The 14668-nt window shown below is 45.2% G+C and overlaps 1 protein-coding gene across 1 annotated transcript in view; it reads left to right on the forward strand.

Moving 5' to 3' along the window:
- LOC126095146 (acetylcholinesterase-like) overlaps positions 1-14668 on the forward strand; it is a 118439-nt gene that overhangs the window by 47781 nt on the left and 55990 nt on the right. Inside the window, exon 4 of the mRNA XM_049909866.1 lies at positions 5453-5717. Within this exon, the coding sequence (XP_049765823.1) occupies positions 5453-5717 (265 nt within the window). The remainder of the gene's footprint in view (positions 1-5452; positions 5718-14668) is intronic.

The raw sequence follows: 14668 nt of genomic DNA on the forward strand, positions 1-14668 counted from the left end.
TATTTTCTTGAATGTGCGTTGGTATTTCAAAGAGTGTGCTAAAAGGCATTTTCACCTGACAACTGAAATGCAAAATTCGTGACCGCGCATGGTGTTGTGTTACATACCATTGATTTCAGAAGGTGTTAATTCCTAGAGAGAAAATCCTTTCGTTCTTGAAATGTCACTCCTTTTTCCTCTCTTCTAGAGCAAAAACTGCTATTTTTTCTTCGCGATTGATGCATACTGGTTGCAAAAATTGCAAGCAATCATGGGCTCTCCTTCGTATACATACAAACGGTAAACTACTGTTGAAATTCAGTTATACAGCAAGGAGACTGCTTACCTCTGAGAGAAGTGCGGAAGGGTGACGAGGCGTATACTGATCCAATGTTTATGTTGTACTGAGAATCCGTGCGTCACTGAGATGGACCGGTACCTTTCTGCAGCTCGATAAGGTCTGTATGGGAAAGAGGCAGAGAATACAGTACACTATTTCGGCACTTTTGTCTTAACGTTCACATCCATACTGACTGCAGAAAAGCACCCAGCCGCCGCCTCAGCAAGAAATCAGCATAATTTCCCGTGAACAGAGCGAGAGAAAAACCCCTAAGTATGTAATGATTGCTCAAGTCACAATATTTCCCGTCGTCCTCCGAAATGGTAAAGCTGCTGTTTAGTACAGTCGCAGAGAATCACTTCTAGATTTCGTGAGCTGTAATGAATAAGGAGCCTATACCCGATTTATAGGATGGGCCAAACATCGCAGTTTGGTGACAGCTATTGAAATAGTGTCTAGTAGATCTGTGCAGTTGCCAGTCGCGTAATTTGCCTCGCTAGTAGCACATCGCCAAAAATGATTGGATTCTGGTCGCGGCCGCTAGAAGAATTTCATGCCAAGAACGAGGGGAAAAAAGAGGGAGGGTGATAGGGTGGTGGAGGCTGCAGAGGGAGGAAGGGATGGGGGTGATGGACAGGGACAGGGGGGATGGAGAGAGAGAGAGAGAGAGAGAGAGAGAGAGAGAGAGAGAGAGAGGAGGGAGGAGACTTGGATAAAGAGAGAGAGGACTGGTAGAGAAGCGAGAGGAGGAGGATGATAGAGAGAGGAGGAAGGAGGAGATGGACAGAGAGAAGAAGCACGAAGAGATGGCGTAATAGAAGACTGGAATTAATACACGAGCAACGGCAACACGTACCAGTTGCCGCGTCACATTTGCTAGTCCCAAACTTTCGATGACTTCCTCGATCGTTATCGTCACGAGACAGGTTATAGTTGATCGTTAGATGTTTCATTTGACCGAATTATCGAAACGTCAGAGATTACGAGAACGTTGGTAGCGATCCTGTTCGTTAGATAGTGGATAACTCACTTATTACTCCGTTCTCTTTCAGCAGCCAGCGCCCACTCCTGTGCACTACCAGGTGTGTAGCCTTGGCACCGGTTTGAGCTGTTGCTACGCAATCTAATTTTTACGGTTTAATATTACCGTTTCATCAAAGATTATCGTATGTTTGTCCATGAGGTTGTGTTCGACAACGGCACATTTGTCGAAATCGCTATATTTAATTTAGCGTCGGTGTTTTGTGCTGCGACCTGAAATGATCCGTATTGTCTGACCAATTTAATTGCTGAAGGGCAGTAGAGAAACAACTGGGTCATCAACAATCTAATAAAATCAGCAAGTGTTCTTCAGTCACAGACATCGACCTAATCTTTCAAGAATATGGAGATTCCACACCTCTGTGACGTCTCCATGACATAATTCGGCTAACTGAAGTATGTAACAACTTACTGAAATATTTTCTGATTATGAAGATGGACGAACTCGTCGAAAGCTCGAGAACGACAACCCAGACGCTGTAAATAACTCCATGAAACATTTATTAAATAACTAGCTGAGAAACCCCCCGTTTCTCGGGTATTTATTTATTCCAGTCTTCTATTAGCTTCTTTCCACCTCTCTCTTCTCTCTGTCCGTCTCCTCTTTCCCCCTTTCTCTATCAACCTCTTTCCCCCCCCCCCCTTCTCTCTACCCATTCTCTTCTCTCTCTTTATCCACCTCTCCTCCCTCCTCTCTCTATCCATTCCTCCTCTCCCCGTTCATCACCTCCATCGCTTCCTCCCTCTGGCCATCTCCACCACCGCCCTTCTCGGTCCATATCCTGAACTCTCCAATCTCTGTCCATCTCCTCCTGCTCCTTTTTGCGTCCATCTTCCCCTTCCACTTCTCTCTTTCAATTTGATGCTCTCCCTCTGTCATCAGCTCATTCCCCCTCTCTGTGAATCTTCTGCTTCCCCCTCTATCAATCTCCTCTTCCCCCTCTAATTCCGTTTCCTGTTCCCCCCTCCTTTCCAATCTTCTCCGCCTCCTCCTCTCTCTGCTCATCTCCTCCTCCTCTATGTCCGTATGCTTCTCCCCCTCTCCCTGGTCATCTCTTCCACTTTTGTTTCTGTGTCAATCTCGTCCTCTCCCCTCTCTCAGTCCATCTCGTCCTCTTCCCTTTCTGTGTCCATTTCCTCTTCCCCCTCTGCCTGTTCATCCCTTCCTCCTCCACCTCTCTGCCTTTCTTTGTCCCCCTGTCTCTGTCCAAATCCTTTTCTTTCTCTCCTCTCTCTCTCTGACCATTTCCCCCTTCCCTTTCTCTCTGCATCTCCTTCTCCTTTCCTCTCGCTGTCTGTCCTCTCCCTACTCTCTCTACCTTATCACGCTCACCCCAGTAGGAGGCTGATGGTTCTTACCCCTACAGCATTTCTTTCCAGATTATAACAAATACGGCTACCAAATTTTATTAAAATCATTCCAGGGGCTTAGGTGAGCCATTTACCAGTGATTTTTCTCGCATAGCACATTTCAAACATGTTTCGCACACATTTTAGCTATATGTCTAGAGAATTTCACCCTGCAGTTTCATTTTGAAGCAGCTTAATGTTTATGACGTCGTATCTCCTGAACTAAATGTCATACAATGATGTAATTTTTCTGGTGCATTGAGTAGCATACGTGAATACTGTCTGCAAAATGCGTGATAAATACAGATAACAGTAAAGAAGAAATAAATTAAAACGTCATGCCTCATATGACAGTTTTATTCCACGAACAGCGAAAATCTAGTATCTACATCCTTTTCTTTTCGTCATATTGATATGTGTACCAAATTTGGTTGAAGTCCGTTATGTGGTTGGTTGGAGGAGATGTGGAACATACATACGAATGCCTGGTATATCCATTTTAATGATTTGTGTGGATGTCGCCGTGAAAAACTACGTTCACAAGGTTCGACCTTTATTTGGTTCCCGTTTTTACAAATGCGACGCACAGAAGATAAAGTAATGTGACAAAAGGAACTATCCCCGATGAAAGTGTTAAAGATCTCAACAGTTTGTTGAAAAGCTTACAATGGGGTGAAAAAAATTGAATTATTTTCAGTGAGTTTGTATCACTTTTTTTTTGCTCCAGTGTCACATGTCCAGGAATGAGCTTTCCAGTAAATGACTGTAAAAAGATCAAAAAATAACTAGATAACTAATGAAGTAAAAACAGCAGGAGATAAAACTTACACTTTTCCAATAAGCAGTGCTAAATAATAACGATAATAGCAGACTAAACGTAGAATTAAATACTATCATTATTATTAAAAAGATCTACTGCTAGAAACTAAAAGCAAATACGTAGCCACAATGTTAGGAAACTCTGCTAACTCTGGCTCAGCTGTTTGGAAAGTAATAAGTAGCTTTAGGTTGGTTCAAATGGCTCTGGGCACTATGGGACTTAACATCTGAGGTCATCAGTCCCCTAGAACTTACACTGCTGGCCATTAAAATTGCTACACCACGAAGATGACGTGCTACAGACGCGAAATTTAACCGACAGGAAGAAGATGCTGTGATATGCAAATGGATAGCTTTTCAGAACATTCAGACAAGGTTGGCGCCTGTGGCGACACCTACAACGTGCCGACATGAGGAAAGTATCCAACCGATTTCTCATACACAAACAGCAGTTGACCGGCGTTGCCTGGTGAAACGTTGTTTTGACGCGTCGTGTGAGGAGGAGACATGCGTACAATCACGTTTCCGACTTTGATAAAGGTCGGATTGTAGCCTATCGCGATTGCGGTTTATCGTATCGCGACATTGCTGCTCGCGTTGGTCGAGATACAATGACTGTTAGCAGAACACGGAATCGGTGGGTTCATGAGGATAATACGGAACGCGATGCTGGATCCCAACGGCCTCGTATCACTAGAAGTCGAGATGGCAGGCATCTTATCCATATGGCTGTAACGGATCGTGTAGCCACGTCTCGATTCCTGAGCCAACAAATGGGGACGTTTGCAAGGCAACAACCATCTGCACGAACAGTTCGACGACGTTTGCAGCAGCATGGACTATCAGCTCGGAAACCATGGCTGCGGTTACCCTTGACGCTGCATCACAGACAGGAGCGCCTGCGATGGTGTACGCAACGACGAACCTGGGTGCACGAATGGCAAAACGTCATTTTTTTGGATGAATCCAGGTTCTGTTTACAGTATCATGATGGTCGCATCCGTGTTTGGCGACATCGCGGTGAACGCACATTGGAAGTGTGTATTCGTCATCGCCATGCTGGCGTATCACGCGGCGTGATGGCGTGGGGTGCCATTGGTTACACGTCTCGGTTACCTCTTGTTCGCATTGACGGCATTTTGAACAGTGGGCGTTACATTTCAGATGTGTTACGACCCTTGGCTCTACCGTTCATTCGATCCCCGCGAAACCCTACATTTCAGCAGGATAATGCACGACCGCATGTTGCAGGTCCTGTACGGGCCTTTCTGGATACAGGAAATGTTCGACTGCTGCCCTGGTCAGCACATTCTCCAGATCTCTCACCAATTGAAAACGTTTGGTCAATGGTGGCCGAGCAACTGGCTCGTCTCAATGCGCCAGTCACTACTCTTGATGAACTGTGGTATCGTGTTGAGGCTGCACGGGCAGCTGTTCCTGTACACGCCATCCAAGCTCTGTTTGACTGAATGCCCAGGCGTATCAAGGCCGTTCTTACGGCCAGAGGTGGTTGTTCTGAGTACTGATTTCTCAGGATCTATGCACGCAAATTGAGTGAAAATGTAATCACATGTCAGTTCTAGTATAATGTATTTGTCCAATGAATACCCGTTTATCGTCTGCATTTCTCCTTGGTGTAGCAATTTAATGGCCAGTAGTGTAGAACTACTTAAACCTAACAAACCTACGGACATCACAAAAATCCATGCCCGAGGCAAGATTCGAATCTGCGACCGTAGCGGTCACGCGGTTCCAGATTCAAGAACCGCTCGGCCACACTGTCCGGCCCTGAAACGGTATTATTTCCAATGATTGTATTTGATTATTGTATGTTGTATAAATATTATTATGAATGGTGATGAGAGTGATGTTTGCTGTGAGCTTGTGAGACGCTGTGTTAACGGCGCCGCCGTGTCCCCACAGGCTCCGCGCCCGGCCGCCTCCTGGAACGGCACGCGCGACGCGCTGCAGCAGGCGCCCGCCTGTCTGCAGACGACGGGGCGGGTGTCGTCAGAGGACTGCCTCTACCTGAACGTGTTCGTGCCGCTGGGCGCCGCCGCGGCACCCGTGCTCGCCTGGATACCCGGAGGCGGCTTCACGGTGGGCACCAGCGAGTATGAGGGACCCGACTTCCTGGTCGCCGAGGGCGTCATACTAGTCGCCTTCAACTACCGGCTCGGATCGCTGGGTATGTAGCAACGATTACTCTTCCAGTCGAGTCACAACTGGTTTCAGTCTGGTTCCTGGGAGGCTGCAAACGTTCCAGAGTTACTGAAATGATTATTTTGATTCGATACCTGTTGTACCATTATCAGCAAGAGTTAATCGAAAATTTAGAACATTATATAATCCGAGTCGCTAGGCCGCGTCATTCCCACATCTACATCTGCATCAACACCAATACTCCTCAACCCACCTTACGGTGTGTGCCGGAGGATACTTGGTGCATCAGTGTCATTTCTGCCTTTTACTCTTCCAGTCGCGTGTGGTTCACGAGAAGACCTACTGTTGGTAAGTCTCAGTGTGGTCTCGAACCTCTGTAGTTCTATGTTGACGGTCTTTTCGCGAGGTATATGACTAAGTAGGAGGAAGCAACATATTGGGTGACTTTTAGGAACGGACCCCAACGGAACTTTTCTTTCGCCTGATAACAAGGTCCTCCTGAGTAGTCTCCGCCCGGAGATCCGAATGGGGGACTAACACCACACATCTTACAGCGTCTGCCGTGGAGTTGATGGAACCTCCGTGACGCTTTCGCGCTTGAACCTGTAAAGAAACGTGCTGCCCTTCTTTGGATCATCTCTATTTCCTCTATTGGTCCGATCTGGTAAGAATCCCATACTGACAAACAATATTCAAGTATTGGTCAAACTGATAGTTTTGTAAGCTACTTGCTTAATGGATGGATCACATTTTCTGAGGATTCTTCCAGAGAATCTGTCTGGGACCTGCCTCACGACTAATTTTACGTGGTCGTTCCCCTTCACATCGATCCGTTCCTAGTTATTTTATGGAGGTAACTACTTCCAGTGTCCGCCTGGTTAGCTAAGTGGTAATATGCTTGCCTCCCATGCACTGGGCCCGGGGCTCCATTCCCGGCCGGGTCGGAGATTTTCTCCGCTCGGGGACTGGGTATTGAGTTGTCCTCATCATCATTTCATCCTCATCAGAGGCCACAAGTCGTCCAATGTGGCGCCGACTGAAATAATACTTGCACTTGACGGCCGAACCAGAATGGGACACGCCGGCCAACAATGCCATACGATCGTTTCATTTCAACAACTTCCAGTGGTTGTTCTGCAATTTTGCGGTAGTAAAACAAAGGGTATTTCTGTCTCTGTATAAGTAATACTTTGCTTTTGTGTATGCTAAGGGTCAACTGCAACTCCCTGTATCAAGCATCGATCCTCTGCAGGTAGTCTTGTCGTTCGCTACAATTTTACAGCTTCACGACTTCTCTGTATACAACAGCGTCCTCCGCGAAAAGCCTGACGTTGTCCACTAGGTCATATTTGCACTATGTGATCAAAAGTATTCTTACACCGACAAAAAAATACGTTTTTCATATTAGGTGCATTGTGCTGCCACCTACTGCGAGGTACTCAATATCAGCTACCTCAGTAGTCATTAGACATCGTGAGAGAGAAGAATGGGACGCTTCGCGGAACTCACGGACTTCGAACGTGGTCGGGTGATTGGGTGCCACTTGTGTCATACGTCTGTACGTGAAATTTCCACACTCCTAAACAATTCCTAGGTCCACTTGCCGATGTGATAGTGATGTGGAAACGTGAAGGGACACATACATCACAAAAGCGTACAGGCCGACCTCGTCTGTTGAGTGACAGAGACCGCCGACAGTTGAAGAGGCAGACATCTATCCAACTATCACATCCCGACTATCACACAGGGATTCCAAACTGCATCAGGATCCACTGCAAGTCGTTATGACCGTTAGGCGGGAGGTGAGAAAACTTGGATTATATGGTCGAGCAGCTGCTCGTAAACCCCACATCACGCCGGTAAATGCCAAACGACGCCTCGCTTATTGTAAGGAGCGTAAGCATTGGACGATTGAACAGTGGAAAAACGTTGTGTGGAGTGACGAATCACGGTACACAATGTGGCGATCCCTTGGAAGGGTGTGGGTATGGCGAATGCCCAGTGAACGTCATCTGCCAGCGTGTGTAATGCCAACAGTAAAATTAGGAGGCGGTGGTGTTATAGCGTGGTCATGTTTCTCATGGAGGGAGCTTGCACCCCTCGTTGTTTTGCGTTGCACTATCACAGCACAGGCTTAGATTGATGTTTTAAGCACCTTATTGCTTCCAACCGTTGAAGAGCAATTCGGAAATCGCGATTGCATCTTTTAACACGATCGAGCACCTGTTTATAGTGCACGGCCTGTGGCGGAGTGGTTACATGACGACAAAATCCTTGTAATGAACTTGCCTGCACAGTGTCCTGACCTGAATCCTGTAGTAAACCTTTGAGATGTTTTGGAACGACGAGTTCGTACCAGGCCTCACTGACCGACATTGATACCTCCTCTCAGTGCAGCACTCTGTGAAGAATGGGCTGCCATTCCCCAAGAAACCTCCCAGCACCTGAACGGACGTATGCCTTTGAGAGAGCAAGTTGTCATCAATGCTTAGGGTGAGCCAACATGATATTGAATTCCAGCATTATCGATGGAGGGCGCCACGACTTGTAAGTCATTTTCAGCCAGGTGTCCGGATACTGTAACACTCCCCTGGGGCACAACCGGAGCTACTTTTACCTTTGAATAGTTCTCTCCACCCAGAATGATATGCTGTGTTCTGGCCGACCGGAGTGGCCGTGCGGTTCTGGGTGCTACAGTCTGGAGCCGGGAGACCGCTACTGTCGCAGGTTCGAATCCTGCCTCGAGCATGGATGTGTGTGATGTCCTTAGGTTAGTTAGGTTTAATTCGTTTTAAGTTCTAGGCGACTGTTGACCTCAGAAGTTAAGTCGCATAATGCTCAGAGCCATTTGAACCATTTGCTGTGTTCTGTTTTCCAGAAACTCTTCAGTCCAATCTCACAGTTGGTGTGATATTCCATACGGTGGCGGTACGTAACTGTTCCGAATGTCTTCCAGACATCGAAAGAACACGGCATCTACCTGGGCGCCTTTGTCTACTGCTTCTTGGTTCCTCTTCGAACTTCTTGACTTCTCGATGTTCCGAACCCTCTTCTCGGGTCTTCAGGATCCACTGGTACTACTGAATGGCAGAACGCTATCGTAAGACTGTGTGGCGTTCACTTACAAGAGGATATTTACCCTCGCTTTGTCGGAGGAACTGAGTTACTGGGTAAAAAAAGTGGACGCGACACGGTCTTACGATAGAGTCCAGCCATACTGGGACACCAGTGGAGTTCTGAAGAAGATTCCAGCAGAGGGATGGAAATATTGAGAAGTGAAGTACTACTACTGCTACTACTACTACTACTACTCCTTGGCGATACAGCCCTTGTAGGCCCTTGGCCTCACAGGCAACCTCCACCCACTCTTCTCTGCTGGCTGCCTTGGCTCTCCATCTTCTGACTCCCATCCTTCTCAAGTCCTCCTCCACGTCGTCTAGCCATCGGGCCCTTTGTCTGCCCCTTATACGACATCCGCCAGGTTTTACTTCAAAAACTTTCTTAACTGTGCTGTTCTCCACCATTCTTTCTACACGTCCCAACCAACGTAGCCTATTACTCTTTGTTCCAGTCATGATATTCGGTTTGTTCTGCAAATCCCTGATCACCTTATTATTTCTGATTTTCCAAAAATCTCTGTCATTCACTGGCCCGTAGATTTTCCCAAGTATCTTCCTTTCCCATCTCAGCAACAACTCCTCATCGTTTTGTGTCATAGTCCAGGTCTCCGAACCATACATCACCACAGGTCTCACTACTGTACGATACAGAGTCAGCTTCAGGTGCCTACTAAGGCTGCTTGCTTTAAAGTGCAAAGTAGCTCCTGTTACCAGCTGTAATCCTTGCATGTATTTCTTCTCTCATATCATTATTCTCAGTTACCAGTGACCCAAGATATTTAAAGCTCTCACAGCGTTCATATTCTTTACTGTTCAAAGTCATTCTTCTTTCTCCTTCACTATATCTTTTCCTAGATGTTAACATACACTTGATCTTTGACTGATTAATGGTCAGCGCCCTCTCCGCACCATATCTTTCTACTTCTTCAAGCTTTTCTTCCAGGTCCTGTTTCCTCCTGGATAAAAAATCAATATCATCCGCATATGCAAGCTCCTGAGTCACTCTATTAAACAGTGTTCCCGTAGGGTTGTTGCCTTTTGTATTTCATATTAAACTCTCCAAGGCGACATTGAACAGAATGGTGGAGAGCACATCACCCTGCACGGTCCTTGGTTAACTTCAAATGCCTTTGACAAAGTGCCCTCGATCTCTACTTTGCATACTGTTCTTTTCAAAGTCATTTGAACCAATCTTATCAGTTTGTTAGGGACTCCTGCCTCTTACATTACCTTCCAAAATTGATCCCTTTTGATACTATCAGAAGCTTGTTTGAAGTCAATGAACAGCTGGTGGACATCGATGTTGTACTCATAAATTTTTTCAAGGATCTTTCTGATAGTGAAAAATCTGGTCTGTAGTGGATCTATTACTTATGAAACCACACTGGTAGTCTCCTAGATACTCTTCTACATATGTTATTAACCGCCCAGCCATGATTTGTCCTAATACTTTATATACTATGCAGAGTAATGAAATTCCTCTATAATTCCCGCAATCAGCTTTGTTATGTTTCTTTTGTATAGGGCGGATTATTGCTGTACTCCACTGTTTTCGCATATTTTCTTTCCGCCGTATTTCCACCATAATCTCATGCAAAACCCTTACCAGTTTTTCTCCACCATATTTTGTCATTTCTGCTGTAATATTGTCTTCTCCGGGAGCTTTATTGTTTGTAAGAATCTTGATACTAACTTTAACTTCTTCCGGTGTGGGTTCTGCTACTGATCCCTGGTGCTCTTCATCTCTGTTTACTTCCTGCTCCACCTCTTCTGCCATACCGGCATCAACCCCACCTTCGTTTTCCGATTCTGCATTCAGTAGTTCACTAAAATACTTCACCCATCTGTCTAAAATCTGTTCTTTTCCTCCAATCAGATTTCCCTCCTTATCTTTACATAAAACTGCTCTGCGCTGGAATCCTCTCCTTATATCTTTAACCCTCATATAGAATTTCCTTGTTTCTTGAGCAGTATTTCAGTCTTCTAACTCATCACGACACCGTTTTTCAAATTCTCTCTTTTTCCCCCACCATTCCTTATGTGCTTCCCTTCTCTTCTCCCGGTATTCTTCTACAGTACCTCTACTTCTCGTCTGTAGCATTTTTTCCTTGTCTCATTTCTTTCTTTTATCTTAGTCCTACAGTCTCGATCAAACCAGCTCTGGGTTCTCGATTGCTTCTTTCTACCCAGTAAAGTTTCAGCTGTCTCATGTATTATTCCTTTAACCGTTTCCCATCTTTCTTAAATGTCCTCTCCTGCCTGCTCTTCTGCTTTATTAACTCTATTTGTCAAGATAGTTTTATACTGTTTTACTGTATTTTCATCATTTTTTAACTTGGTATAATCAAACCTTGGCATGATAACTTTCTTGGTCTGTCTGTAATTGGCTATCCTCTGTCTGTATTTGATTCTAAGCCCAAATAAAGATCACTGCCTCCATCTGCAGCACGACAGCTACCCACCACTAAAATATCTGAAACATGTAGTCTATATATGAGTATGTGATCAATCTGATTTTTTGTGATCCCATCTGGGAAGCTCCATGTAACTTTCCTTATATCCTTCCTTTGCATACATGTGCTTTTAATAATCATGTTATTGCTCATGGCAAGATCAATTAGTCTGATGCCATTATCATTAGAAACTTCATGCAGACTCTCCTTACCAGCTGTTTTCCTGCAGGCGATTTCTTTTCCTACTTGAGCATTGAAGTCCCCCATAACATCATGCTTTGCCACCCATGCTATTTCTTGCTCCAGTTGCTCATAGAATATATCTTTTTCCACCAACTCTGCATATTCTGCTGGTGCATATGTTCATATGAAGGATATTTGGAAGAAACGGGCTTTCATTCGTAATACACAGATTCTTCAGCTAACAGGCTTTAAGTTCAATGTGGCAGCCTTTTGAGCATTATCAACCAGAAAACCTGTGCCTCCATATCCTCTGCTTCCACAGCTGTAAAACAGTGTGTGTGTCCCAGATGCTAATATTCCACTTCCTTTCCATTTCACTTCTTGTACTGCCGCCATCGTCACATTGTATTTCCTCATTTCCATTTCCAGGTTCTGTAGTCCTCCAGGCTTGTTCAGTGTTCTCACATTCCATGTCGCTAAATATCAATTCGTGTGCCGTTTCCGTTGCCAAGGCCGTTTATCCGTTACATCCATCCGGTTTCTTTGTCCTTTGGTTCCGTAACAAGCTCTTTTTTCCAGGGTATCACGCCCCCGCCCCCCTCATCTTGGAGGACCTGGATTTTTTTAGGGTTCACTCCTGTAGGACAGTTGGCTTCCCTACGCCTATAGAGTCGCCCCCCCCACCCCCACCTCGCCCTGTGTTGCAGGACACACTTCGTCTGTCTCCTCCGTCGAGACCAATCCGGCTTGGGTGACCCTACAGCCGACACAGCTCTCGGCTTCATCGGAGCACGCAAACTCTCCTTCCCTGCACTGAAGGTGCGTACGATAAGGCGGTGTCCCCTGGGAGGGAAGTGAACTAGGACGAAGAAGAATATAAAGCGTCCTAATGACTCAGGTTTTATCGTCAATGACAATGGCCAAGAAAGCCTGCACACTTAGATAATTTCATAGTTAAGATACATCGGAAGTATCACATAGAGTTATGGAAAATAATTGCCTTCAAGTACTGGGATAGTGAGGCTTTAAATGTATGCAATATCTACGATGTACACAGGAAACACAAACATAATAGTAAAAATTTTACACTACACAGAGTAAATAACCAACATACCACATTCCACTAACATATACCAGTTTATCAAGCACGAGGGGCGTCCGGAAAATAAGTTCCGATCGAACGCGAAATGAAAACCACAGTAAAAATCCTATGAAGCTATGCATAGATATTACTAATATGGACGTCGATCGTATCACGCCGCTCTTTGCATTTCTGAGCGCACAATGAGCGTTAATGATGTCTAGGAAATGGTGTCTTCCGCCAAGGATGGGTGCATACCGAGAGATTTCGCCTGATTTCATGTAACCCCACATAATGTAACTGTCGCTCATTTCTTTCTTCGTGACAGTTCTCGGCTGCACACTGGAGGCGTAATAAGGACGCTCCTGCAACGTTTTGGATGGGCAGCGTTCGATCACCCACCATACAGCCCGGAAGTGGCTCACGTGAACCGTTGGTTATGAAGACAACAATCTGGCACAAAAACAAAGCTGCAGACCAGCGTAGAGAGTTGGCGGAAAAGAGACAGACGGCTGACTCCTGACGAAATTTGGTACAACGCACCGACAAACGTCTAAGTCGGAGTTGTGACTATATAGAAAAGTTGATGGAAGGCGTAGCTAACTGTCGGAGTTAAAAGATTTATGATTTTCGTTGTGGTCTCCATTTCGCGACCGATCGGAAGCTACTTACTGAATAACACTCGTACATACGCACTACCTTGAAAATGTGTTTCTTGATATTATATGCGATATGGTTCAGGTCTTATCATCCTATCTGTTGCCGGCTGGGGTGGCCAAGCGGTTCTAGGCACTACAGTCTGAAACCGCGCAACCGCTACGGTCGCAGGTTCGAATCCTGCCTCGGGCATGAATGTGTGTGATGTCCTTAGGTTAGTTAGGTTTAACTAGTTCTACGTTCTAGGGGACTGATGACCTCAGTCCCATAGTGCTCAGAACCATTTGAACCTATCTATTCCTCTAGAGAGTGTATTCCAACTTCAGTTGGAAAGACCACATAGATAATATTGTGGGAAAGGCGAGACAAGGTTGCGTTTCATTGTCAGGACATTTAGAAGATGCAACAAGTCCACTAAAGAGACTCGTTCGTTCTCTGTTAGAATATTGCTGCGCGGCGTGGTATCTTTACCAGGTGGGAATGACGGAGGACATCGAAAGGGTGCAAAAAGGGCAGCTCGTTTTGTATTATCACGTAATAGGGGAGAGAGTGTGGCAGATATGATACGCGAGTTGGGATGGAAGTCATTAAAGCAAAGACGTTTTTCGTCGCGGCAAGATCTATTTAGGAAATTTCAGTCAGCAACTTTCTCTTCCGAATGCAAAAATATTTTGTTGAGCCCAATCTAAATAGGTAGGAATGATCATCAAAATAAAATAAGAGAAATCAGAGCTCGAACAGAAAGGTTTAGGTGTTCGTTTTTCCCGCGCGCTGTTCGGGAGTGGAATGGTAGAGTGATAGTATGAGTGTGGTTCGATGAACCCTCTGCCTAGCACTTAAATGTGAATTGCATATTAATCATGTAGATGTAGATGTAGATTCCTTCCCTCACCGGTTCTGTGGATAGTCTCCCTCATTTCCTATCAACCTACTTAATTTCCAGCATCCTTCTTTAACATCACATCTCATTCATCTCGATCCCTTCCTTTTCAACTTCTCGCATAGCCCATGATTCTCTTCATAGTCCAGATGTACATTCTCAGCAATTTCTTTCACAAATTAAGGCCGTTGATTGATGTTAGTAGACTTCTTTTCGTGAGCAATCTTTCTTTTGTCTGTGCTAGACCCTTCCTTATGCCCTTCTTGCTTCGTCATGGGTTATTTTGCTTCCAAGGAAGCAAAATTCCTTTATTTCGTCTACGAGGTGTTCTTCAATTTTAATGTTAACTTTGTCGCCAGTCACGTTTCTGCTGCTCCTCGTTATTCTCATCCTCCTTCGTTTACTCGCAATCCATAATTTGTGTTCATATTCAGTTTTCTTTAGACTGTTCAGTCTATTCAATAGGTCCTGTAAATTATTCATCACTTTCTTTGAGGACAGCTATGCCATCAGCAGAAAAATTCTCATGAGATGTTACTGCCAACACATTCTCACAAATCGAATCGCAACTGTGCTAGAGCCTACTGTCACTTGTAATGTGTA

Source organism: Schistocerca cancellata, chromosome 8 (genome assembly GCF_023864275.1).
Source record: "Schistocerca cancellata isolate TAMUIC-IGC-003103 chromosome 8, iqSchCanc2.1, whole genome shotgun sequence".
Lineage (NCBI taxonomy): Eukaryota > Metazoa > Arthropoda > Insecta > Orthoptera > Acrididae > Schistocerca > Schistocerca cancellata.